This window comes from Microtus ochrogaster, chromosome 8 (assembly GCF_000317375.1).
Source record: "Microtus ochrogaster isolate Prairie Vole_2 chromosome 8, MicOch1.0, whole genome shotgun sequence".
In the NCBI taxonomy this organism is placed as follows: domain Eukaryota; kingdom Metazoa; phylum Chordata; class Mammalia; order Rodentia; family Cricetidae; genus Microtus; species Microtus ochrogaster.
In genome coordinates, this window is record NC_022015.1 from 20,581,896 (window position 1) to 20,607,374 (window position 25,479).

The window sequence follows — 25,479 nt, forward strand, 5'->3', positions numbered from 1 at the left end:
GGCACTCTGGCAAGAGAATTCCCTCCTCCAAACTCCCTTGCCCGCCCCTAGGGGTGGAGGCTAGGCTGGTCTTCCTGGAATGGGCCAGGGAGGAGGAGCAAGCGGAAGGAAGGAAGCCTGTGTGCAGCTAGCTGGCCCACCAGCCCAGGACACAGCCTCTCCCAGTGGCCAGTTTGGACTCCCTGGGACTAGCTACAGGTAGGCAGAGACGATACTGAGCCCAAGGGGCCCTTCTCTTACTTCGCTCAGTCCTTACCACCTCCTTGCACCCTTTCTAAACGACTCTTTCCCTTTTTTCCCTTCTTTAGTATCCCCAGTCATTTTTTCCATCCACCTCAATCCCTAACCCGTTCTGCATCCGATCCGAGTGATTTAGCAGGGTAAGAGGGTAGGCAGCTACCAGCACACAACTGCAACCCACAGCTACTAAGCCTCTTCCACCTAGATTATCGCCCCACCTACTAGATCCCTTCTAGGAAAAACACATAGTTGAAGCAAGTGGTGTCAGGCAATTCTAGTGAGCTAAATTCTCTTCCCACAGCTGGGCATGGCAGAATCTGCACAGGTGCCAACACTGGTCTACCTGGTCACAGGTGGTTGTGGCTTCCTCGGGGAGCATATTGTTCGAATGCTGCTGGAGCGGGAGCCCAGGCTTCGGGAGCTGCGTGTCTTTGACCTGCACCTCAGTTCCTGGCTGGAGGAGCTGAAAACAGGTGACTGAGTGGGGCAGTAGGTGTGGCGCCCCAACCTCCCCAAACTGGGATTTGTGCAGTTGTGGAAAAGGTGATTCCTATGTCTGTCCTCCAGCTCATGCAGACAGGATGGGTGAGTCACAGGGAACACATGGTCCCCTAGGGGCATGCAGGCCAAACTCAGCAGCTGGCTAAGTCCTCAGCTCTGACACTGCCTTGGGCTTCTCCACCAGGGCCTGTGCAGGTGACCGCCATCCAGGGGGATGTGACTCAGGCCCACGAGGTGGCAGCTGCTGTGGCTGGATCTCATGTGGTCATCCACACAGCTGGGCTGGTGGATGTGTTTGGGAAGGCCAGTCCAAAGACCATCCACAAAGTGAACGTGCAGGGTGAGGTGCTACCTACATGTTCTTCCGTGTGACACCGTCATTCCTTAGCATGTGGCCTGACCTTAGCATGGGCATCCTGTGATTTTCTTGTGAGAGCCTGTCCTGCTGATCATGGGGCCCCGTCACTGCTCCCCCACCCTTTCCTGACCTGTGGTGGTTCACCTTGGACACAGGGTGAAGCCAAAAAAGATGTTGAGGCAGGAAGAAGACAGCTTGCATTTGTCCCTTCTCTTCACAGGCACGCAGAATGTGATCGAGGCTTGTATACGGACTGGAACTCAGTTCCTGGTCTACACAAGCAGCATGGAAGTTGTGGGGCCTAATATCAAGGGCCACCCCTTCTACAGGTGAGCTCAGCCCCACTGAATGTCAGAGGCCCTTTACCTCCAGCATTGAGTCTGTTTTCTCCCCCTCTAGGGGCAATGAGGACACCCCATATGAAGCAGTCCACAGGCACCCCTACCCTTGCAGCAAAGCCCTTGCTGAGCAACTGGTCCTGGAGGCCAACGGAAGGAAGGTAGGCTGCAAAAACAGGGCTTGGGGTGCTGAAGGTAGAGGAGAACCCGACCCCCAGGCTTCTTTGCATTCATCTCCGCCCCATGGTGGCCAGGATAGAGGCGTGTGCTCCATCATTTTCCCTTTGCCACCAGGTCAACGGAGGGCTACCCCTGGTGACATGTGCCCTTCGACCCACGGGCATCTACGGTGAAGGTCATCAGGTCATGAGAGATTTCTACAACCAAGGACTGCGCTTTGGGGGTCGGCTCTTTCGAGCCGTCCCAGCTTCTGTGGAGCACGGTCGAGTCTATGTTGGTAAGGACAGAGCAAGGCAAAGGGAGCCCGAGAGCAGCGCAAGGGGGCTGGCTCTGAAGGTGGCAGAGTCACGAGTGTCCCCCTGGTCCTGTGAGGGCTCAGACAGACGGTGATCATGGATCGCAAGAGAAAGTCTCCACCCCAGCTGGGAGGGCTGACATGTCATGGGTTATGCCGAGCACTGAAGCAGGGTGAAGACAGTTCTCCAGAGAAAGACAAGGGCAGCATCCAGACAGGAACCCAGTAGCTACGGGATATCCGGGAGGGCGGGTGGCTACAGGGGTTGAGGAGAGCCACCTTGACCAGTTGGTAGTGAGGTTTGGGCCAAACAGGGGCCTGGACCAAGGGTCCTCAGGGGCTTATCTGCCTCCCTCCCTACTGGTAGGCAATGTGGCTTGGATGCACGTGCTGGTGGCCCGAGAGCTGGAGCAGCGGGCAGCACTCATGGGTGGCCAGGTGTATTTCTGCTATGATAAATCACCTTATAAGAGCTACGAGGATTTCAACATGGAGTTTCTGGGTCCCTGTGGACTTCGGCTGATAGGCACCCACCCACTGCTGCCCTACTGGCTGCTGCTGCTGCTGGCTACTCTCAATGCCCTGCTGCAGTGGTTGCTTCGCCCACTGGTGCTGTACACACCCCTGCTGAATCCATACACTCTGGCCGTGGCCAACACCACCTTTACTGTCAGCACCAACAAGGCACAGCGCCATTTTGGCTACAAGCCCCTCTTCTCATGGGAAGAGAGCAAGGCCCGTACCATTCACTGGGTGCAGGCCTTGGAGGGTTCGGCCTGGTGACAGCAGGGCCAGGGACTGGAGGCCACTGTGGCACACACTCAAGGTCCTGAACCTTCAGAGCCTGGATGGAGAGAAACGACTGCCTTCTGAAGCTAGGGGCTGGGGTGCCTGACTGGGTGGTAGGAACCGTGCCACGTTTTAACTACATAGATCTTGAGCCTGGGTGCTATCCCAGCCTCCAAGTTCTAACAGGGCTTAGGAACAGGCCTATCTTTGGTCCTGAGGCCTGCCAGCTGAGTGGCAAAGCTGATCTAAATGGTCTCACTGCCCTTCCCACTTCTGGTTTCTCAAGCAGGAAGGGGCTCACGCTGGTCTGCTTCCTCCAGGTGGTCTTCAGACCTGGCTTCAGCCACATCTGGCTCTCCTTAAGGAGTTATAGTTCTAACATTATTTAAATGTGTATCTCTTTTAGACATTTATCTTTTAATTTGCTTTAAAGAAAGCTGAAGAAATCAGTGAGTTTCCATGTCTTCTCCAACCACATTCAGTGCCTGTGATATTGTTAGCTTTCTGCTGAGGGGGCCAACCATGTGGTATCAGGCCAAGCCTGGATTAAAATTCTTTTCTAAGTCTGTGTCTACCTGTTGTCTCCCCTCCCCCCAGTGTCTCCCGTCACCACGGCGCCTGTCCCATGTGGGGACAGAAGGAAGTGAGCACACAGCAAGCCCGCTGTTGGATTGGTTGCTATTTCTCCCGTCCCACCAGGCCCAACCTGGCCCAGGATGGGGTTCGGGCACTCTGGGGACAGGACATGCAGGTCTGGGGCAGGGGTCAAAATTTCCTGTATTTGATCCATTTGCAAGTTGATCACCAATAGAGAGAAATAAGACTCTGAGGGCTAACAGGAGGGTGGCCAGGCTCTGGGACCAGAGCCAGGCCCCAGGAGTCCTGTCCCCTCAGGGGAGGGGAGGGAGAGAGTTCTAGAAACCAATGGAGAAAAAAAGGGGGCAGGGGCTCATGTCAGCAAACATGGCTACATCACGTGACACGCCAGCAACACAGAAACACACCAACGCACACAGCTGCACAGCGGGGCGTGGGGAGAGGCGAGGTGGGGAGAGGGGAGCTAGGGACCAGCCATCTTGTCCTCTGTGAGGTGGGCAGGGCAGAGTGAGTTCACAGAACACATCATGTGTACACGCTCAAGGCATGACAAGAGCGTGATGACCCACGGGCACAGGAGACAGACACATGGTGGGCTTTGTAAGAGGCAAGGAAGGGACAATGGAAGCATTGAGTCCTGGCTTGGGCCTAGGACCACCACAGGGGCACATTTGGGCTTGATGGTTTTAGGTGTGTGGAGGGCAGGCGGCACACACTTATCTGAGAACATGCAAAAGACACCAGCCCCCAGACAATCATCCAGGACACACATATGGACAACAGTCAACAAGCTTGTCCATCATGTGATGTGTAGGTCTTGTAGAAAGCTGGGTTACAGCAGACTCAGGACTGCTAATCCACTTGAGGCCCAGTGGTGGGCAGCCCTGAGCCCAGTGCCATTCAAAGAGGCAAAAGCAGCATGCCAGCCACAGTCTGTCCTTGGGAACACCATGACTGGGGTGTCAAGAGAGGCTGTTAGAAACACCTAGGTTGAAGGGGGTTCTGGCTGGGCTGAAGGAAGAAGTGGGTGGATGCTGGGGCCTCCTCTGGCATCTCCAGAGAAGTCAAGGATGGGGGCACGAAGCTCTGGGCGAACTCCTGTCCTGCCGAAGAGTATTCTGGAAATGGATAGGCAGGCTCCCTCCTCAGCACAGCTAACCTGGGGGTTACACACATGTGGATGCACACATGTACACACGCATACACACCAGGTGGGCAGAGCTCAAACAGCCAGGCAGGGAAGAGATGAGCTGTCAGGGCTTGCTCAGAACATTTCCATCTAGAAAGCCATATTTTCAGGGACTCCCCCTCTCCCCTCGTCCTACATGTACCTGTGTTCACACACACTTCACATGGCTACCCGACTGCAGGCCAGGCACATGTGCCTCTGTGTGCCTACATGTTCCCAGGACTTGCAGCGCTGACATCCTGCCTGCTCCCAGAGAGCCCACAAAGTGCACACATAGCTGTGCACACAGTGGAAGGGCTTTCTCCATTCCTCACCGCTGGAGGATGCTCCCTGTCTCAACCTCCCTGTCACCCAGCTGTGGTAGTGGCCATGGCTGATGCTTCAGCAGTACATGTGAGGACAGATTCAAGGATGGCCCTAAGTAGCCACTCAAGTGTGTGTAAAATCCAGCTGCCCAAACCCAAGTTCCTCGAGGAAGAGTTCAGAGCATTGGCTGAGGCAGTGAGGACAAACAAGAGCTTCGAGGTGAGTTTGAGAGGCAAGAAGGGTAAATGCCATGGTTTCCCACCTGTCTGGAGCAGCCCTTGGCATCTTACCTCCTTAGGCCTACCACACTCCTTCCAGGAGACAGTTTGTGTGCAAACTGGTGTGGCCCAGGATGGGCACCATGCTGTTTGTGTGTGAGGCCCCAGCCCCTGTGTGTGACCACCTTTCTGGAACTTCCTCAGCCTCGGCATTTGTGAACACACTAGGACGTGCTAGTTGTTCAAGGCTCAGTACTGCTGTCAGGCAGAAAGAGAAAGGTAAGAGTCTGGGTGTGTGCTCCCGTCAGATGGTCTGGAGAGGGAGGACACGTCACTGGCACACTCCTGATGGAGCAGTGTGAGCCGCTGTTCTGAGGAAGGGGAGGGAGCAACTAAGTCTGGAGAAACAAACCTGGGGAGCATGAACTTAAAGAGAAACGTGTGTGCGTGTGATGCACAGAAGCAGAAACATGTAGAAAGTCCATAAGGGTGCACATGTACACAGTCGTCTTCCAGTAGCTTAGTGACAGCTATCTCTACCCATTCAAAACTAGTGTCTGATTCACAGCATGGATGGCTCTGTCTAGGAGAAGATTATCAACACTACACCACAGAGAGAGACAGAGACAGAGAGACAGAGACAGAGAGAGAGTCCTGTGCACAAGCCCTTTACATCACCATCTATTAGGAAGTACACACTCATACAAACTAAGTCAGGATCTTTATCATTTACACACAGGCTTCCACTTGCCTCCCCTGAACTCAAGGCTCAACACACACACACACACACACACACACACACACACACACACGTGGGGGGAGTCCCCAGGACATTAAGTGAACCCCTGGCAGTAACTGAGCCAGGAGAGTTTGTGAATTCTACATCATAGGAGACATGTGCTGTGGTCTCTGGGCCTCCCTGGATCCTCAGAGGCTGGGAATTACCCTCACACGTACCTCCCACTCCAGATGGAGCAGATAGGAGAGAGGTCAGCGGAGGAGCTGCTTTTGCACTGGGTTTTCACACTTAGAAAACTCCATGTACACACATTGTATGGCTACAGATCTATGCACACGCACACACACACACACACACCTGCACTACACGTGTCTGTTCACAGAAGACAGGTTGGGGTATGGCGGGCTGCTGTGTTCTACTCGGCCACAGTCTGCACAGCAACGGGAGAGAGGGAAGTTCAGACCACACAGGATGGAGGTGGCAGAAAGAGGTTCAGGGGATCTACATCTACACGAGTACATACACGCTGGGGTGTCCACACGTCTTGAGCATGTGCCCGCGGCATGCATGTTGGTGTGCATGTGTGATCACGCCGGCTGTTATCTATGTGCGGCAAGGTGGAGGGGGGATCCATGGCAAAGTCAGAGCCAGGGATTCCAGGGTGTGCGTGAGGGTGGCAGGAGCTGAAACTGCCTGGGTCTGTTTTGGGAGTGAGCTCGGAGCAGGGAAAAGTGAGGGACGGGGATTGCTCCCGATGACTGGAGAGGGACTGAGGGAAGAGAAGGGTAGGGGCCTACAAGCCCAGGGTCCCCCCAATGGATGACGCCAAGACCACCCCCAGCACCACACAGCAAATGATGATCATGATTTTCTTCTGCAGGTGCAAAGATGAGGGAGGAAGAGGAAGAGAGAGAGAGACAGATAGACAGACAGACAAATGAAGGGAGAGTCGGGTATAGGACGTGAGGAAAGAGGGGAGAGAAAACAGAAACAGGAAGAGGTCAGAGCCAGAGATAAGCCCTCTCACCCGTTTCGTAACTGCTACACCCCGCCCACTGATCCCCCCCCCCCCCCCCCCCCCCCCCCCCCCCCCCCCCCCCCCCCCCCCCCCCCCGTCAGGCCACCTCCACTGGCTTACCCTCCTCGCCTTGCTCTGATATTTCACAGCTTTCTTGGTGTCGGATACAGCTCGTTCCACATAGTCCACGGAATGTTCCACATTGTATTCGATGCGGTCAATCATCTCGCCCTGCAGACGGGGGATATGAAGAAGGGAGAGTGAGGGTCGGCTGGGAAAGGCACCCTTGGGGCTCCTGGGGACCCCCAGACTGGTGCAGCCTGTACCTGGCTCTCCACAAGCATGGCCATGTCCACAAACATGTCGTGCAGCTCCCGGATGCTGGTCTCCAGTTTGATGATCTCATTGTGCCTGGTCTCAATCTCATTTAGTGCCTGCTTTGTCATCTGCGAGTCCATTTTGATCTAGGGCGGTGCGAGGAAGAATGGGCTGTGACCACCCTTTGTCCATGTAACGGCTTCAACTTAACAGTTAGAGGGGCCGGGTACAAGTCCTTGAGCAAATTATTTACCCTCTCTGGACCTTGCTAGCCACCACCTAGAAAATATGGATCATAGGCTGGGTGTGCTGGTGCATGCCTTTAATACCAGCACTCGGGAGGCAGAGGCAGGCAAACCTCTGTGAGTTTGAGGTCAGCCTGGTCCACAGAGTGAGTTCCAGGACAACCAAGGCTACACAGAGAAACCCTATCTGGAGAAAAAGAGGTGGAGGGAGAGGGAGAGAAAGAAAGAAAAGAAAAGGAAGGGAGGAAGGGAGGGAAAGGAAGGAAGGAAGAAGGATCATAATAGCACCTATCTCAAAAGACTGTTGTGAAATTGAATGTGTCTGTGTATGTAACTTTGGACAATCCCTGGAACATCATAAGCATCAAAAGAAGTTTGTTGAATTACAAGAAATAAAGCTTGTAGAAGGCTGGCAATCTGGCCCCAGGGCTTCCTGTAGTGGAACACACACCAGGGAAGCCTAGGGAAGAGAGATGGTCAAAGCTGACTGGCGATGGCAAGATACAGCAGGTGGGAAAGTAGCAAAGGCAGAGGCTCAGATGTGGAGGCAGTGTGCCCGCAAGTCAACAGGAGCCTCGTGAGATGAAGCAGGGGATAAATAAGAACAAGATGCACATCGGTCTCGAGATCAGGAGGAGAAATTCCAGCTCACAGCTACAGCGTCCCCTCAGCTCCTGACCCAGCCATTGGCTTCTACTGAGTTTAGAACACAGTGGGCAATTGCTTTCCCTCTGTACCTACAGGACTCCCTATTACCCTGGCCACACACCGCCACTCTGGCCCCTCCCCACACATGGGGAGCAACCCTCCTCCCCACCCTCTCCCTCTCCCTCACACCAAGCTCACTCCCAAAATAGACCCTTTCTACCCATATTTCCTGCCCCTATTGTAAGCGCCAAGGTCACCCAGCAGCTGTCCTGCAAGTGTCCCTGTCTCCTGTCTACATTTTGTCTGCTCTTCGCCAATATTCTCATTATCTAAACACTCATTTGCTTCTCCTTTTTAGCTTAGATTTTTAAATGTGTACGTGTTTACACTAGAATGTAAATCCAGCTGCCCACGTGGACTGAAGGACTTGAAATCCCTGGAGCTGGAATTGCAGGACGTTGTGAGCCCGACACAGTTGAACTCTGGCGCCATAACCACTAAACCATCTCTCCCCAGATCCTGGGGTCTCTTTTTGTCTTTTTTTTTTTTTTTTTTTTTTGAGACAGGGTTTCTCTGTGTAGCTCTGGCTGTCCTGGAACTAGCTCTGTAGACCAGGCTGGTCTCGAACTCACAGAGATCTGCCTGCCTCTGCCTCCCAAGTGCTGGGATTAAAGGCATGTGCCACCACCGCCCGGCTCTTTTTGTCTTTTTTAAAGACTTATTTATTTCCATATATGGGTGTTTTGTCTGCATGTACATCATCTGCACACCAGAAGAGGGCATTGGGTCCCATGGGACTACAGTTACAGATGGTTGAGAGTCACTATGTGGGTGCTGGGAATTGAACTCAGGACCTCTGGTAGAGCAGCCAGTGCTCTTAACCACTGAGCTACTTCTCCAGCTCTATCCTGTTGGATCTTAAGATCCATCTCAATAACAACTCCTAACATCTTCCTTGACTCCAGTATTAATAATCCTAGCCAACACTTAGGGCTCATCTGCCATTTCCTCAGCCCATCCAGGGCTCATCTGCCTTTTCCTCAGCCCATCCAGGTTCCCAACCCCACTGACATCGTTGTGAAACTGAGTGAGTTCCATAAAGGTGGTTTCCACGGCCACAACGGAATGCCAGGGGGCAGAGGTCAACCCTTTATTTTTTTATTATTTATTTGTTTGTTTGTTTGTTTGAGGCAGGTCTCCCTATGTAGTCCTGGCTGTCCTGGAAGCTATTTGGTCCAGGCTGGTCTTGAACTCCCAGAGATCTTCCCAAGCACTGGGATTAAAGGTGTGCACCACCATGCCTGGCCAGAGGCCAGCTCTTGCCCACTAAAGTAAGACCTCTTGGAGTTGCCCACCAGGCTCCTCTCTAGTCTCAGAGACAAGACAGCCTGAGAAGAGCTGTATTGGAAGGAGGAGGGGTGTCCCACTGGCCCACCGGGGTCAACTCAACAAATATCACATTTCACTGCAAACTCTTAGACAACCACAGTGAACACTTTATATCTGGTTACACCCATTTCCCAAAGCCATCTGGCCACAGAGGAAGAGATGGACACAGGACTGGGCAGGCCAGAGCACACATCCACAAAGAGAAAGAGAACCTGGGTTTGGGGGAAGCCCCTGTGCCCACATATAACAGAACAGGGCCCTGTGAAAAGCCCCCAAAAATGAGCGACAGAGAATGGCATGCTTCGGGAGGGGGAAGGGCTGTGGGTCCTATGGGCCCAGGGAGGGGAGAATGCTGTTGCTTCAGTCACCACACTGAAGAGCTCTGACTCAGAAATTAAGACTGTGTTCTTACCAACAGCAATCTACAGATTCAATGCAATGCCTATCAAAATCCCAACAAAATTCTTCAAAGACCTCGAAAGAACGGTACTCAACTTCACATGGAAAAGAAAATATCCCAGGATAGCCAAAACAATCCTCTACAATAAAAGAACTTCTGGAGGCATCACAATCCCTGACTTCAAACTCTACTACAGAGCTACAGTACTGAAAACAGCCTGGTATTGGCATAAGAACAGACAGGAGGACCAGTGGAATCAAATAGAAGACCCAAATATCAATCCACACATCTTTGAACACCTGATCTTTGATAAAGAAGCAAAAAATATCAAATGGAAAAAAGAAAGCATATTTAACAAGTGGTGCTGGCATAACTGGATATCAACATGTAGAAGAATGAAAATAGACCCATATCTATCACCATGCACAAAACTCAAGTCCAAATGGATCAAAGACCTCAACTTAAAGCCAGCCACACTGAACCTTATAGAAGAGACAGTGGGATATACACTTGAACGCATTGGCACAGGAGACCACTTCCTAAACATAACCCCAACAGCACAAACACTGAGAGAAACAATAAGGGGAACTCCTGAAACTGAGAAGCTTCTGTAAAACAAAGGACACGGTCAACAAGACAAAACGACAGCCTACAGAATGGGAAAAGATTTTTCACTAACCCCACATCAGAAAGAGGTCTGATCTCCAAAATATACAAAAAACTCAAGAAATTGGACACCAAAAGAACACATAATCCAATAAAAAATTGAGTACAGACCTAAACAGAGAACTCTCAACAGAGGAATCTAAAATGGCTGAAAGACGCTTAAGGAAATGTTCAACATCCTTAGTCATCGGAGAAATGCAGATCAAAACAACTCTGAGATTCCATCTTACACCTGTAAGAATGGCCAAAATCAAAAACACTGATGACAACTTATGCTGGAGAGGTTGTGAGGAAAAGGGAACACTTCTGCATTACTGGTGGGAATGCAAGCTGGTACAACCCCTTTGGATGTCAGTGTGGCAATTTCTCAGAAAACTAGGAAATAACCTTCCTCAAGACCCAGTAAGGGGCTGGAGAGATGGCTCAGCAGATAAGAGCATTGCCTGTTCTTCCAAAGGTCCTGAGTTCAATTCCCAGCAACCACATGATGGCTCACAACCATCTGTAATGCGATCTGATGCCCTCTTCTGGCATGTAGGCAGACACACAGACAGAATATTACATACATAATAAATAAATAAATACCCAGCAATACCACTTTTGGGTATATATCCAAAGGATGTTCATCGTGCCACAAGGACTTGTGCTCAGCTATGTTCATAGCAGCTTTGTTTGTCATAGCCAGGACATGGAAACAACCTAAATGCCCCTCAACCAAAGAATGGATAAGGAAAATGTGGTACATTTACACAATGGAGTGCTACACAGCAGAAAAAAAATAACGACAGCTTGAATTTTGCAGGAAAATGGATGGAGCTAGAAAACATCATTTTGAGTGAGGTAACCCAGACCCAGAAAGACAATTATCACATGTACTCACTCATAGGTGGTTTTTAAACATAAAGCAAAAAAAGCCAGCCTACAAATCACAATCCCAGAGAAGTTAGACAACAATGAGGACACTAAGAGAGACTTACATAGATCTAATCTACATGGGAAGTAGAAAAAGACAAGATCTTCTGAGTAAATTGGGAGTGTGGGGACCTTGGGGGAGGGTTGAAGGGGGAGGGGAGAGCAGGGAGGGGACCAGAGAAAAATGTAGAGCTCAGTAAATATCAATAAAAAAAATGCAAAAAAAAAAAAAAAAAGAAATTAAGACTGGAGTCAAGTTCTTCACAAGTTATTTCACCTTCTGGCTCAAGTTTCCTCATCTGAGAAAGGAGCTATCTTTAAGATTTTGGAGACGATTAAAGGAGGGTAGACACAGCGGCGCACCCCTGTACTTCCTGCTGAGGCCAAGAGGATTGTGAGTTTTGAAACAATCCTGTCTCAAAAACCAAACAAAAACCCTGCAAGTGTGAAAAAATGCCTCGCGCAGCGCTATTGACCCTTTTCCACAGAGATGCCTTCCTGCCCCGCCCCCATGGAATCTCCCAGTTCTTAGTCCAAGTTGTCCATTGTCTGAGATTCCAGAGTGGACATGGAGGAGAGGCCAATGTTTTCCCCACAGACCCTGACCCGACCCAGGGGCTCACATCGTCCGTGAAGATGGCCAGCTTCCCGCTTTCCAACATGTCTTCCAGTTCTTCATTGGTAGTGGTCCTGCCAGCTGTGGAAGAAAAGAACTTCCTGCTCAGGAACTGGGTCTGAGGTGGTGGGGTGAAGGGAACAGGAACCCAGGACCCACCCTTCAAGGCTCAGGCCAGGTGCTGGCTCCAGGGAGGAACCCGTGGAGCGGGCCTGTCAAGTCCTGGGAGTCTGGGGATGGGGAGGGGCACACGCACTGATCTCCAGCTGCCGCTGGATGCGGTCCTTGCAGCGGTCCCGGTACTTGGACTGGGTTGCGTTATACTCGGTCATTACCTCCACGAACTTCCGCGAGAGAGTGGAGTGCTAGAGAATCGGGAAAGACACAGCAGGGTGTCATGAACAGAAGGCTGAGAAGGATGCAGCAGCAGCTTCCCACGAATTCAAAACCGTATCTCCATCCTTCGCTCTGCTGTCTGGCACAACCCCGCCCAGAGCCCCCCCCCCCCCCCCGACAGAGACCACTCCTGCCTGGGCTGGTCCCCTGCACGCTGAGCTTACCTGAGTCTTGCGGATGCGCAGGTCAGCGGAGGAACGATTCAGCCCCTCTTCCTGCTCAATGCTTTGCTCAATCGCTACGGGAGAAAAGGCACAGTTACAGGCTGGAGACGGAGAAAGGGACCGGGATCTGGAGTGTAGAAAGAGGTAGGGCCCAGGCTAAGGGAAGAGACACCATGCTCCACGAAAGGAATTATGGTTGCTGGGCGGTGGTTGCGCACACCTTTAATCCCAGCACTTGGGAGGCAGAGACAGGCAGATCTGTGTGAGTTCGAGGCCAACCTGGTCTACAGAGCAAGTTCCTGGACAGGCTCCAAAGCTGCAGAGAAGCCCTGTCTCAAAAACCAAAAACAAAACAAAGCAAAAACCAAAAAACCATGAAAAGGAAGAAAGAAAGAAACAGACTGTGGGGAGGTCTAGTTTTGCAGGCGGCCAAATAGACAGGCAGGAATCTGAGGGAGTTTCCTAAGGCAGGTAGGGAAAGAGACAGAGTCAAAAGGTCACCAGACAGAAGCTTTGTTTTGATGGAAGAATTTTGCCTTGGAGGGAATATAGTCCGTTCGCTAGAGGGGACACCCCCCAAAGTAGTCTCCAGTTCCTTTTACCTCTAAACAAAAAGCAAAACCCACCAGCACTTTGTGTGTGTGCGTGCTTTTAAAGGCAGGGTGTGGTTTTTACATTGCCTGAAACTTGTGGACTCAAAGACACTTCTGCCTCAACTTTCTGAGTAGCTGCTCCTACAGGCAAGACCCCCACTACCTTCTGACTTTTTGGTGGCCATCCTTTCATGAGAATTCTGTAGCTTACAGGTAGAGGTTCTAACAGAGAAAACATAGCTCTCCTGCCCTGCCTGTCTTGTCAGTTCCTATTTCTTTTTTGTTTTATCTTTTGTTTTTTTGAGACAAGGTTTCTCTAGGTAGCCCTGGCTGTCTGGAACTAGCTCTGTAGACTAGGCTGGCCTCAAACTCACAGAGATCCACCTGCCTCTGCCTCCCAAGTACTGTGATTAAAGGTGTGTGCCACCACTGCCCGGCTGAGTTTCCACTTCTTTTTTTTTTAATTTATTTTTTTTAAATTATTTATTATGTATACAATGTTCGCTCTGCATGTATGCCTGCCCACCAGAAGAGGGCCCCAGATCTCATAGATGGTTGTTAGCCACCATGTGGTTGCTGGGAATTGAACTCAGGAACTCTGGAAAAGCAACCAGTGCTCTTAACCTCTGAGCCATCTCTCCAGCCCCCGAGTTTCCACTTGTAAAGGATGTTTTGTACTGCTTCTGGACCGTGGATTCCCAACTCCATTACTCAGATTTTCTGAGCAGAGCTTGCAGGAACAGCTTCTTCACATTAAGATCAGAAAGTGCAGCAGGGATGAATCACCCAGGCTGCTGAGACTCGGGACCTCTGGGCCAGTCCTGAGAATGCCATCTCTCTGTCCTCCTGGAAGTCGGGAGGAATGGAGCTAGATGGCACCTCCTGTAGGCAGAAGCAGGAACGACTGAGTGCTATTGCCAGCTGGGCCAGCTCAGAGAAAGCACCAGGCGTACGCCACCAGGGATCCAGGGACCTATGTCCTGCTGGGCCATGTTATAAGACCTGGGGCTAGGGCCAACTCTTTGTAGAGGGGTATTTTACAATGATTCTGGGAACTGAGTGATATTGGTTGGTATTTCACACTAGAAACTGGGGTTTGAATTCCTGAGATGACTTTTCAAGGTCACCCTGTTGCCACCAACTGGAAAAAAAAATGGAAAAGATGGGAATTTTTTTTTTTCCTGCTCAATTTTTTTTTCATGACAGGGTTTCTCTGTAGCTTTGGAGCCTGTCCTGGAACTAGCTCTTGTAGACCAGGCTGGCCTCAAACTCAGAGATCCGCCTGCCTCTGCCTCCTGAGTGCTGGGATTAAAGGCATGCACCACCACCTCTCTGTGTCTGGTTAATTTCTTAAACGATCTTCACTTTTCCTGTCTCCTGTCTGGAACTATTCCTGAACCCTGACCACAATGTTGTCCTCGTGGCCTTCTAGAACGTGTTCTAGATCAGGACACAATGGGTCTGAAGAAACCATGGAGTCCTGGACCTGTGACCCTTCCACCCACCTCAGCCCACCGAGTGCTAAAATTATAGGGGCACACTATTATGCCTCTCTGCAACCTGAGTTTTATGGAGTTTGTTTTGAAAATGTCACCTTACAACTCTGGCTCTCCTGGAACTCACTATGTAGACCAGGCTGGCCTTGAACTCATAGAGATCTACCTGCCTCTGCATCCCTAGCGCTGAGCCTAACGGTGTGCGCCACCACATCTGGCAACTTTTATGTTTTCTATTTGAGATTCTTGGTAAGACTTCATCTGGAGAAAAATATTTTGCTGTCAAAAATATAAGGAAAAAAAAACATTTTATAATTGCTTCAGTTTCTCCTACTATACTGATGAGCAAACTGTGGACACGGACAGGGACTGTCCGCAGTGAGTGGACCTCACAGGCTGAACTCCTCCCATGCAGATTACATGACCATGACCCCAGAGCACACCCACAAAGGGCTTATCTTTACAGGTCAGCATCAGAGGCTCCCAGAAGCCTCCCCTCCCCCCCATCTTGAGTCCAAAAGGACCTGGAGCTTGTTTCCTCATCGCCCCAGGGAAGGCTAATGGTTTGGGGGACAGGCCCTTGATAAAGCCTGTCTAAAGTTCAGCAACGGGCCTCAGGGCTGCAGGCACTTGGTAACTGTCTTCTGCTGCTCAATGACCATGGCACGCCAGTGGCAGCTCCTTAACGCTGCTCTTTCCCTGGCATCAGCCGATGAGGAGGTTCCCAGCCCACAGTGCTTTGGGGGAAGGTGATTATTACCAGCACCCAAGTCCTTAAATTAGAGTGGATGCATGAGCCTTTGGCAAGGCCCTCCTGAAAGCGTGCCAGCCCCTGATGTCAGCCACACGGTCCAATCTGTCCTGAGCCGAGGATACTAATTCAGAAGCATTTGCTGAGCCACCTACTGGGTGCTCAGTGTCGTGCTCAGAGCCTCTTCAGGACAAATGCGGACTGAACAAAATTAAAACCTTGGAGGAGGATGTTTCTTTCATCCCCCCCCCCACTTTCTCCCTGGATTTTTTGAAATAGGGTCTCACTATGTAGCCCACATACAGCAGAAACTCTGACTTTTCCTACGGCAGCCTCCTGAGTGCTGGGATTATAGGTCATCACCACCGTGACTGACTGGAAATCTGCATTCCTCTGATTGATGGCTCTCAGGTGCAGTTCAGGCGGAAAACCCTACCCAGCTCACTTCCCCGTCAGCTCCCTGAATAGGAATCTGGTCCTCAGAAGCCTGTGAGCGCTGCTTACAGGGACCTGTTTTGTCCAGTGCGCAGCGGAGATCTTTCTCCGCAGATTCAAGATTGCGTCACTCAGTCACTCACCTTTCAACTTGGACCGGACCTTGTTCGCGGTCTTTTTGATGTCTGCTGTGAGGTCCTCCAGCTCCTGTTTGGTCTCTGGGGGGAGGGCAAACAGGGAAGTGAGAACCTGGATGGGGCTCTGCCCCCCCCCCCCCCCGAGTCCCTCTGAAGCGGCACTCACTCTCATCCGGGTTGGGGGCTGCGAGGATGGCGCTGTGCTGTTTCTTCACCTGCTCCACGTCCTCAGACAGTTTCTCGATGCAGCCTCGGATCTCTTCCACCTGGGCAGGAGCTCAGTGCCACCTCACCCAAGTTGGTGGGCCAGATGAGGGGATCAGGACACCTAGCCAGTGCTCAGTGAAATGGGCCAAATCCAGAAGGCCAAGGAGTGTGCAGGAAAAGGGGTGCACAGGGCAAAGGATGTTGCTGGGGAGGGGCACGGTTCTGGGCCAGGGCTACTGGGGGCTCTACCTGTTCAAAGAACTCATCCATAAAGTGGTCTCGATCCACGTGGACCACCTCCTCTTCATCATCGCTGTCTTTCGCCTGCGGAGCAGAGCAAGGCCAGACCCATGAGCAGTCCTACCCCGCTCCCCAAGGTTGATGCGCCTGCCCTCTGGTCCTCTACCTGCCTCACACACGGATGGCACCAGTTCTAGGCTCAGAGCCTAGGAAGGGTCCTAGTCAGGAGGGCTGGCAAGGACAACAGTCAGAGCCAGCACTGGGTAACTTGAAGAACAATGTCTCGGATGGCAGGGTACCTTAAAGGGAGTCAGCTAAAGGCGTTCCCTGAGGTAGAACAGCCTCAGGTGTTCGGTCTATCTGAAAGAGACATTAGTTGAGGCTGTCGCTATTCACTGCTAGACACAAGTGGCAACATTTCAACAACCAGCTATTTGTCACGTTTGTGATGGTTGCCTCTGGTCTCTGATGAGGATTCTAGAATGCTTTCCCGGGCTCTGAATCCTTCCGCCATCCCTTAGCAGTGCCTGCTCGGGTCTCCCCTTTTCCTGCCCCGACCTGACCATTCATTCCCTTATGGAAGGTCGCATGGCTGCCAAGCTGCCAGTAGCTGGTGCCAAGCTGAGCGAGCACAGCCAGGCCCAGCAAGGGCTTGGCTGAGCAGGGTCGGCAGCACTCTGACCTGCTTCCTCCCATGCCTTCCTCCTCCCGCTGCACTCTGCTGCTGGAGACCCCCTCTTCCCCCACACCAGTCGCTAGCTCGCTCACTCGCTCTCTCTTCCAGTCCCTTCCAGCCGCACACCCACCAACTCTCTCTGACTTGGATTTCCCAGTTGCAACCTGAAGCTGCTCAACCCTCCACCCTCAGGGCTCAGAGACACAAAGGGATATACCCACCCACACTGCCATCTCCAGGCAGACCGGTGACACAGACAGAAGAGCTGACACACAGGCACACAGAAATAGGCTCCCAACACCCACATGGAGCCTCACTGCCGCGCTGACATCCACCGCATACAGACCCAGGCAGAGCTGCTTTACTGACGTGTGGACACACAGACCTGCAGCCACATCCCTGGGGCATGGAGGACGGTACTGCCTTTTCAGCCAACCTCTTTGAGCCCCAGGACGGCATTCTCACCCAGTTAGGCAGAAGGCACAAAAGGGCTCCCTTGGGATCCCCACTCTTCTTTGCTTGGGACAGAATTCTCAAAGGCAAAGTTGAACTTAGCCATCGACAGACATTAAGTATGGAGCCCTAATCAACCCCAGTGGAAAGTTAAGGGGGTCAGCCTGACACCCAGACAGGCTGAGCCAGAGTTCAGACAGAATGTAGCCAAGACAGCCTACATGAGATCAAGACAGGAGCCAGGCAGCAGCTGCTTGGAAGTGGAGGCTCTGGGACCTGAAGCAGCGAGCTGACCCGCCGGGAACAGATCAGACGACAGGAGAAGAAGGAACAGCACTTGGCTCAGATGCATCTGTTCAGACTGAACCTACACAGAGCCAGATGGGACCAAGATGCAACCAAGACACCAAGATCACTCGGGATCCACAGATCCTGGGCAACTCTGGGACCAGCACAACCCAGAAGACACCTTCTGTGGTAGGCCAGAAAGTCACGTGATTCTGCCCAGGTCTTGCTCTATTCAAACTTGAGGGTCTCAAAGGCCCTTCTGAGACTTCTGGCTTTTCCAGTCTCTCTCTGCCCCAGGACTGCCCCTGGCAGATGCTGGCCCTGCAGGCCTCTGAGAGAAGCACTCATCTTTAGGATGCACTAGTTTCTTATGGAACTTTCCAGCTTCCCAGCCTCCAGGGTCACAGACTCCTGCTGACCTTCCCGTCCTCCACCCGCCCACCCTCCACCAGCTTCACGCAGGTCTAGGTATCCGGGAACCTTCCTCTTCTCTGACTATTTCCCTTCCCATGCCAACTTGAAGTCCTTCCTAGAGTCTGATTTCGGTTTCTCCTGCTGTTTTCAGCACCTCTTTTCTTAGACTCTTTCTAGAGTATCTAAGTTACCTCCCTACTTGCCCTTGAGAAGGACCTGAGTATTGGTTGGGCTAATAATTACAGAGAGCTAAAATCCCTCTGGGTGTCCAAACATGTTCACAATCATAATCCCTTTTGATCCTCACCACCACAGCCCAGTGAGATCAGTTAAACAAATACTGTTCCCATTTCATCGATGAAGGAGCACGGGGCCAGGATGGGCAAAGGGCAGTGATTTGCCCAAGGCCGAGTAGGACCAGGACACCATGATCCAGGAACACGGCCTGCTTCCCCAAGGCTCTAGTGAACTGCTGCCCAGGCCACTGTTTGCCTTTGGTTCCCTTCCCTCCCAGGCCGGCTCCTGCTGCACCCCGGCAACCCCACCACAGGGCCATCTGCCACTGCCTCTCACATTCTCCTCATCTCGTCTGACCTTCTTCAAAACTCTGTAAGAGGGGGCTGGAACCACGGCTCAGCTGTTGAAAGTGTGTGTTGGTCTTGCAGAGGACCCAAGTTTGGATCTCAGCATCCATGTTGGGTAGTTCACAAAACCACCTGTATATAACTCCACTCCAGGAATCTGATGCCCTCTTCTGGTCTCTGCAGGCTCCTTCACTCAGCACTCACAAGTGCAGGCAAACACACACAGACACAATATTTTTAGAGTCTGGTGTGGTGATGCAGTAGTTCGAGGCTGGCCTGGTCTACAGCACGTGAGTTCCGGGACAGCCAAGGCTAGTAGAGAAACCTTGTCTCAAAAACAACAACAAAAATAAATAAAATCTACTTTAAAATCTTGAAAACAAAACAAGACCAGGGTCTGGGGAGATGGCTCGGTGGTGAAGAGCTGGCTGCCCTTCCATAGGCTCCAGGCTCCAAGCCAGCACCCATGAGGCAGCTCAGAACCCTCAGGAACAGCAACCCCAGAGAGTCCAGACATTCTCTTCTGGCCTCTGGGGGCACCAGGCATGCCTGTGGTGAAGGTGCAGACAAAACACTCACACATAGTAGATAAATAAACAACTCTGTGAGGTAACAGATACGGTGGTAAACACCTACAATCCAGCATGGAAAGCCGAGGCAGGAGGATTGCCATGAGTTTGAAGCAAGTGAGTTCTAGCTCAGCCTGGCTACAGAATAAGATCCTGTCTCAAGAACAGACATTTACCTGGCATGGTCACACTTTTAATTACGTAGAGGGAGGCGAATCTCTGTGAGTTCAAGGCCAGGCTGGTCTGCACAGCTAGCCCCAAGCCAAACAGGACTACGTAGTGAGACCCTATCTAAAACAAAAATATAACACACTCTGTCTGTAATGACACGCAATGACACACTACAGCTCTGACACACATCCAAGCAGAGCTTTACAAAGTTCTGGGTGCTTGTCTGTATATCCTGCACACGCTCATCCATTTAATTCAGTATGGATCTGGGGGATGGGGGGAATACACGGCCTCGTGCATGCTGGGCAACACTCTGTCGCTGAGTGACCATTCCAGCTCTTGGTTTTCTGAGACAGTCTTTTTGTTTTGTTTTTCGAGACAGGGTTTCTCTGTAGCTTTGGAGCCTGTCCTGGAACTAGCTCTTGTAGACAGGCTGGCCTCGAACTCACAGAGATCTGCCTGTCTCTATCTCCCGAGTGCTGGGATTAAATAGAGGCATGAGCCACCACCACCACCTGGTATTTTCTGAGACAGTCTTATGTAGCTCAGAGTAGCCTCTAACCTGGAATCCTCCTGTCTCTGCTCCCCGAGTGCTGGGTTACAAACTGCATCAACACCGTTCTTACTCATTTAATTCTTTTTCTTTTTTGGTTTTTCGAGACAAGGTTTCTCTATAGCTTTGGAGCCTGTCCTGGAACTAGCTCTGTAGACCAGGCTTGCCTCAAACTCACAGAGATTCGCCTGCCTCTGCCTCCCGAATGCTGGGATTAAAGGCGTGCGCCACCACCGCCTGGCTCGTTTAATTCTTACAATAGTCTCCTGAGACAGATTTATCACAGCCCTCTTTTACAAGTGGGAAAACTTTAGGCAGAGAGGCCAATGAACAGCACTGGTTCTGCAGCGACACTGGCATGCGAGCTTCCGCCTTCTGGGCCTCGTACCTTCCTTTGTCAGATGGCAGTCTCCTCCCACTGAGGGCAGGGGAAGCAACGAGACAGGCAGGGAGATGCCTGATGCTGCAAGTGGGGACTGTTTGGTGAGGGTGGACTGAGCCCTGGGCCTTCTGTGTGGCAGATGAGGAGACAATTCAGACAGGTGGCTCTATTGCCTGAGGCTTCATAGTAAACAAGATTGGAGGTGGAGCTGGAAAGGGGACCCATCGGATCTCAAGGCTTTTTCCATCCGTCCCACGGACAGGTGGCAGTGCCTCTATTTCTACCTGGCTAGAACGAGAGCTGTTGGACTCGCTCTCTTTCCCTCTATTTCTCTGTCCCTCCATCCACTTCTTTCCAGGGTCTCACTATGTGGCCCAGAGTAGCCTCAAACTTGCAGCAATCCTCCTGCCTCAACCTCTCAAGTGGTGGGATTACAGGAGCAAGCCCGTGTCCAGCAGTTCCTCACATTTAATCTCACAATTGCACCACAAAGTAGACGTTCTTATTCCCATTTTACAGATAAAGAAACTGAGGCACAGGAAGATTACATAGCTTGCCTGAAGGTGATCAGCCAATCAGGTGTTGGTGGGTGACAGGGCATTGCTTGTCAGTGTCCACCAACTGCTGAGCACCTGGGAGGATTCAGGAGATTAGGAAGAGCTCCTGTCACCTTCTGAAGCCTCCTTGGCTGTGTGGGGCATTTGATCCAATCCCCTAGCTTCCATCTGGCTCTTTAAAGTCAGAGGTGTTCACATCAGCAATGAGAGCGTTCTGGTGTGTGTATGTGTGTGTTCACACATGTGTGCACATGTGTGTGGTTTTGGAGATTGAGCTGAGGGACTAGATGCACACATGCTCACACACACCACCATGTATTCCCTACCCAGGCTCTTCAAGGTGCAAGCCCTACATCATCAGACCCCTCCGGCACCCTCACGATTCTGCCCATCTGCTTCCTTGGCTTGGGCCTCTCCTCCCCCACCTTCCCTGGTCCAGCCTGACTCTTCGCTCCTTCTTTTCCTCTTATCAGGCTACTGAGCCCACCTGCTCCCTTCCTGATCCTCCTGCGTCCCCAAGTCACTCATTCAACTAACAAATATATATGATTGGCACTAGGGGTAAAGAAGCCTGGACCTGGGAAGGAAGGGCTTGTCTCTAAGCAGCTGCAGATGCGTGTTGGGGGGGGGGACCGGCAAACAGTGACAAATGAGTAAGATAGTGCCTAAGTGTGAAATAGCAGACGGAGATATACAGTGTGTGTGTGTGTGTGTGTGTGTGTGTGTGTGTACGTATGCACGCGAGTGTCTGCGTGTATGTGCATATGTGTGTATGTGTGTGGTACGTGTGCATGCATGCATGTGTGTGCATATGTGTGTTGTGTGTGCATGTGTGCACGTGTGTGTGCAGCGCGTGTGTGTGCATATATGTGTGTATTGTGTGTGCATGTGTGCACTTGTGTGTGTGCAGCGCGTGTGTGCATATATGTGTGTATTGTGTGTGCATGTGTGCACATGTGTGTGTGCATGTGTGTGTGTGTGATGGAAACACGCATGCGGCACTTTATTCAGGTGGTCAGGGAGGGTCTTTCCGGGGAGGTGACATTTGAGTTGAGTCCAATCGTGCTACCATGCAGGAGAAATTGGACTTAAGGCAATGGGAACAGTATTCACGGGCAAAAAAAACAAGCACAAAGAACGCAAGGCAGAGAAAAGTCCCGGGCAAGGGGAGGGAATGAATCTGTTAGTCTCCTCCTGCTCTTACAAGCTTCCCCTCTTCTTTCCTCCCCCTGCCCTCCCACCCCAAGCTGGCACATGTCCTCCTCTTTTCTCTCACTCTGTCTCGGCTGGCTTCCTCCTTGGACCCGGGACACCTACTCAACTGAGGCCTCCCCACTGCAAGGAGCTATGTCCAGCCTAGTACCTCCCAGTGCCCAACCCAAAGTGCTGGGCAACCTGAGACAGAAAGCCCTGGTTCAACACCAGCTCCACCAGCTGTGGCACCTCTGGCAAGTCTGTCTTTTTTTCTGCAGCCCTCGGGCAATTCCAGAAGCACTTAGGTGTCATCCACGTGGGTTTACGTGATGCTCCAGAGAAACTGGAAAGCCACCTGGGAATAGCAAGCACACAGCGCTGCTGTGCAGCAGGCTGTCTTAGGCACCTGGATTAATTAACTTCCAATTCTCCAAATAATCCTGGGAAACCAGGGAGTACCGTTACACTCAAATTACGCAGGAAGAGACTGAGGCTGGGATGGAGCTCAATGACAGAGTACCTGCCTGGTGTATTCAATACCTCAGTCCAATCCCAGCAACACACACACACACACACACACACACACACACCAGAGAGAGACATACACAGAAACATACAGAGACACAGATGCACACACACAGAGACAGATGCACACACACAGTTCGGGATACAAACAAAAACCTACCCACCACCAGCAAACCACCCTGAGTACCAGACAGGTCAATAATTTGCCCAAGGTCACACATGAAGGAACTAAGCCAGGACGTAAGCCCAGACAATCTCACTTCCAAGTCTGGGTCCTTACCCTCTGTAGGATAAACAGATTTTGAAAACTCCTCAGAAGACTACAGAGCTCTGGCAAGACAACCAGGCCCTGCATTCACCACATCCTCCCGGCCTAGGCCTACGGAGTCTCCCCTGCCTTCCCAGAGCTTGGCTTTCAACTCTGGCAGAGGCTCCTACACTCCAGACATCTGGAGCTCCTACCTACCCCACCCCACCCGCACCCTCCCAAACCTCCACTTTGCCTAAGCTGTGACTAACAGCAAAAACATCAGTGTTCGCCCAGCCCCCTCAGCCCCTGCCACCTGGTCCCCGCTCCCAGCGCTGGCCACAGGTTTCCTCACCTCTGGGCAGGGAGCCCTGACTCAGAGGAGTGCTCCCCACGCTTGTCTCCCTCTCCTTCCAATTTTACCACAGTTATATCCCCACTTTATTACATTTTTCTAGGTTCAGGAATCATGGCATGGTCTTGGTGGCTAGGGATCTGAGTTTGAATTCTGTTTTCTTCCTTGCTTAGCTGTGAAGCCTGGGGAAATTCTTTAAACCCTCTGGGCTTTCATTTTCCCAAATATTAGACATAGCAGACTCTCTGTCTACCTTACCAGGAAGTTGGTTGGGATTTGATGGGATTGCCATGACAACCTGCTTTGCAAACTGCACCTGGACTACTACTTTAGTGGCTACTAAGGCTGTTGGTCTGGGTTTGAATCCTGCCCTTTTTCTAGCTATGTAACTTTGGCCAAGTTCTTTAACGTCACTGAGCCTCTGCTCCTTTTTCTGTGAGATGAGATCATGCTAACAACCAGACTCACATAGTATTGCCAGTATAATAATCAGAGGTGATTTCCTATAAACATGCAGACTAGAGTTGCCATTGCTACTACCATCTTCCTCATCTCTCCCCCCTCTACTGTCGGCTCCTCCTGCCTCCACAAGCAGTTTCCTGCCTCAATGTTCTGTCCTTGTACCCCCTGTAAACTGGGGTCCCCCAGTTTAGAGGCTTCCTGACAACAGAGCTTTGTCTCCACTCTCCAACTTGTATCGCAGAAGCAGAGAGGTCATGTCAGTCTGGCAGCCCGGAGGCCCCTGAGCCATTTGATCTGCACCACACAGAACACTTTCTTGATGACCTTGGGGCAATCCCTTCCCTCCCTGAATCTCAGTTTCCTCATCTGTCAGATGGAGTAACAGTCTCTTGGAATTCTGGCATAACCCACTCCATCAGGACACAGGGGCCAATGACCACCATCACACAGCAGACTGCCACCTCAGCCTCCTCGGGCCCATGTCATTCTCCAAATGTTTCTGAACCCTCCCTGCCCCGAAATCATTTTCATGGGGCCATTGCAGTCCCTCCAAAGAACAGCCTCCCCTGCAAGCTCCTGACCTATCCTCCCCCAGCCCTCCAGGCCTCCTGGAGCTTAGGCCCTGGTCGCCAGCAGCCTGCCCCGGCTGCTCCCATGCCCCAGTTCCCCCGAACACTATGTGGCCTATGTCACACAACCCAATTTGGTGACCTGGTGGGTGGATCTGCCTCTCCTTTCCCACCTTTGGTGTCACCTCAGCTGAGGCTCTGGCCCAGGGGAACTCAGTCCCCCCCCTACACTCCCCCCCTGTAAGCAGTGCCCTCTCCCCACGGAGCAACACACTAGTGCGCTTGCGTGCACACACACACACACACACACACACACACACACACATCACCAACACCACGACACACTTCATTCACTGCTAGGTGCTGGCATTTAGTCTCAACCTGTGTCCTCCATAGCACCCCAAATCTGGGTCCTGCTGGACCCGGCCTGGCCAGTAACAACCTCTATCCGTCCAATTTGACAAACCAGCTCCAGGGAGGATGGTGTCCCCCCAGTCTGCTCTTGACATTAGCTCTCTCCCATCCCCAGGTTAGACCCAGGGCCCTCCTGGGCATATGGGCTGCCCAAGACCCTGAGACCTCTCCTGCCCCCTTGTGTCTCAATGGCCTTCAACTCCTTCCAGCCACTGTCCTCCAATTGCAGGGTAACTGGATATCAGGTGCCAGGAGATGTTCGGTCCCTGGCTTCTAACCTCTAGTCTTATCATTTGCCCCCCCATGTCACAGGATCTCCCCCACTCCATTCCAACGCGTTCCCCAAATACAGGGTCCCGCCTCCCCACCTCTCCCACCCCCTAGCTCACACTCCGCAGCTCCTGAGTCCGATCCTTCATCCTGCGACGGGCTCCTCCTCCCCTTCTTCGTCCTCCCGCCTCCGCTGCTTCTCTCTGCCTCCTGCCTCTTTGCTGGAGGCCGGGGGTCTGGGGGCACCGGACTAGACCTCCGAGGGATGTGCGGATAAGGTGCGCGGCGTGAGGGGTGAGGACTGGAGCTGAGGCCAGGCAGAGACAGGGGCCTGGGCTGACTGGGCTCTGCCTGGGCTGCGGTGGCGATGCGGCTGCGGCACAGGGTTGGATGGAGGGATGCGGGAGCCGAGGCG

At 52.0% G+C, this 25,479-nt stretch overlaps 2 protein-coding genes across 4 annotated transcripts; one reads left to right on the forward strand and one right to left on the reverse strand.

Annotated features, from left to right (window-relative positions):
- The first annotated feature begins 121 nt into the window (after positions 1-121).
- Positions 122-3,267, forward strand: Hsd3b7 (hydroxy-delta-5-steroid dehydrogenase, 3 beta- and steroid delta-isomerase 7). Of its 3 annotated transcripts, none has more exons than XM_005351311.2 (7): positions 122-198; positions 542-713; positions 926-1,081; positions 1,320-1,428; positions 1,499-1,598; positions 1,732-1,894; positions 2,280-3,267. In XM_005351311.2, exons 2-7 carry the CDS (start codon positions 548-550, stop codon positions 2,693-2,695), a joined length of 1,110 nt encoding a protein of 369 aa, XP_005351368.1. In that variant the 5' UTR covers positions 122-198; positions 542-547; the 3' UTR covers positions 2,696-3,267. The 3 variants fall into 3 exon arrangements, with proteins under 3 accessions (XP_005351368.1, XP_026636877.1, XP_026636878.1); XM_026781076.1 differs by lacking the exon at positions 122-198 and adding an exon at positions 309-380; XM_026781077.1 differs by lacking the exons at positions 122-198; positions 926-1,081 and having other exon boundaries at positions 472-713.
- A 93-nt stretch (positions 3,268-3,360) lies between these two features.
- Positions 3,361-25,479, reverse strand: Stx1b (syntaxin 1B). The gene is made up of 10 exons (XM_005351313.3): positions 25,184-25,479; positions 16,391-16,465; positions 16,101-16,200; positions 15,941-16,015; positions 12,523-12,596; positions 12,219-12,327; positions 11,970-12,043; positions 7,095-7,232; positions 6,889-6,999; positions 3,361-6,624 (listed from the first exon to the last, which is right to left on the reverse strand). Exons 1-10 carry the CDS (start codon positions 25,211-25,213, stop codon positions 6,544-6,546), a joined length of 867 nt encoding a protein of 288 aa, XP_005351370.1. The 5' UTR covers positions 25,214-25,479; the 3' UTR covers positions 3,361-6,543.

Bases quoted from the DNA above. Each gene is read 5' to 3' on its own strand.
- Stx1b (XM_005351313.3), bottom strand. From the start codon at position 25,213: ATGAAGGATCGGACTCAGGAGCTGCGGAGT. The intron at 16,016-16,100 runs GTGAGTGCCGCT...CCCTCCCCCCAG, and splicing joins AGCCCCCAACCCGGATGAGA to AGACCAAACAGGAGCTGGAG. The intron at 12,044-12,218 runs GTGCGTGTGCCC...TTTCTTCCACAG, and splicing joins CCAGCGGCAGCTGGAGATCA to CTGGCAGGACCACTACCAAT.
- Hsd3b7 (XM_005351311.2), top strand. From the start codon at position 548: ATGGCAGAATCTGCACAGGTGCCAACACTGGTCTACCTGGTCACAGGT. The intron at 1,429-1,498 runs GTGAGCTCAGCC...CTCCCCCTCTAG, and splicing joins AAGGGCCACCCCTTCTACAG to GGGCAATGAGGACACCCCAT. The intron at 1,599-1,731 runs GTAGGCTGCAAA...CTTTGCCACCAG, and splicing joins TGGAGGCCAACGGAAGGAAG to GTCAACGGAGGGCTACCCCT.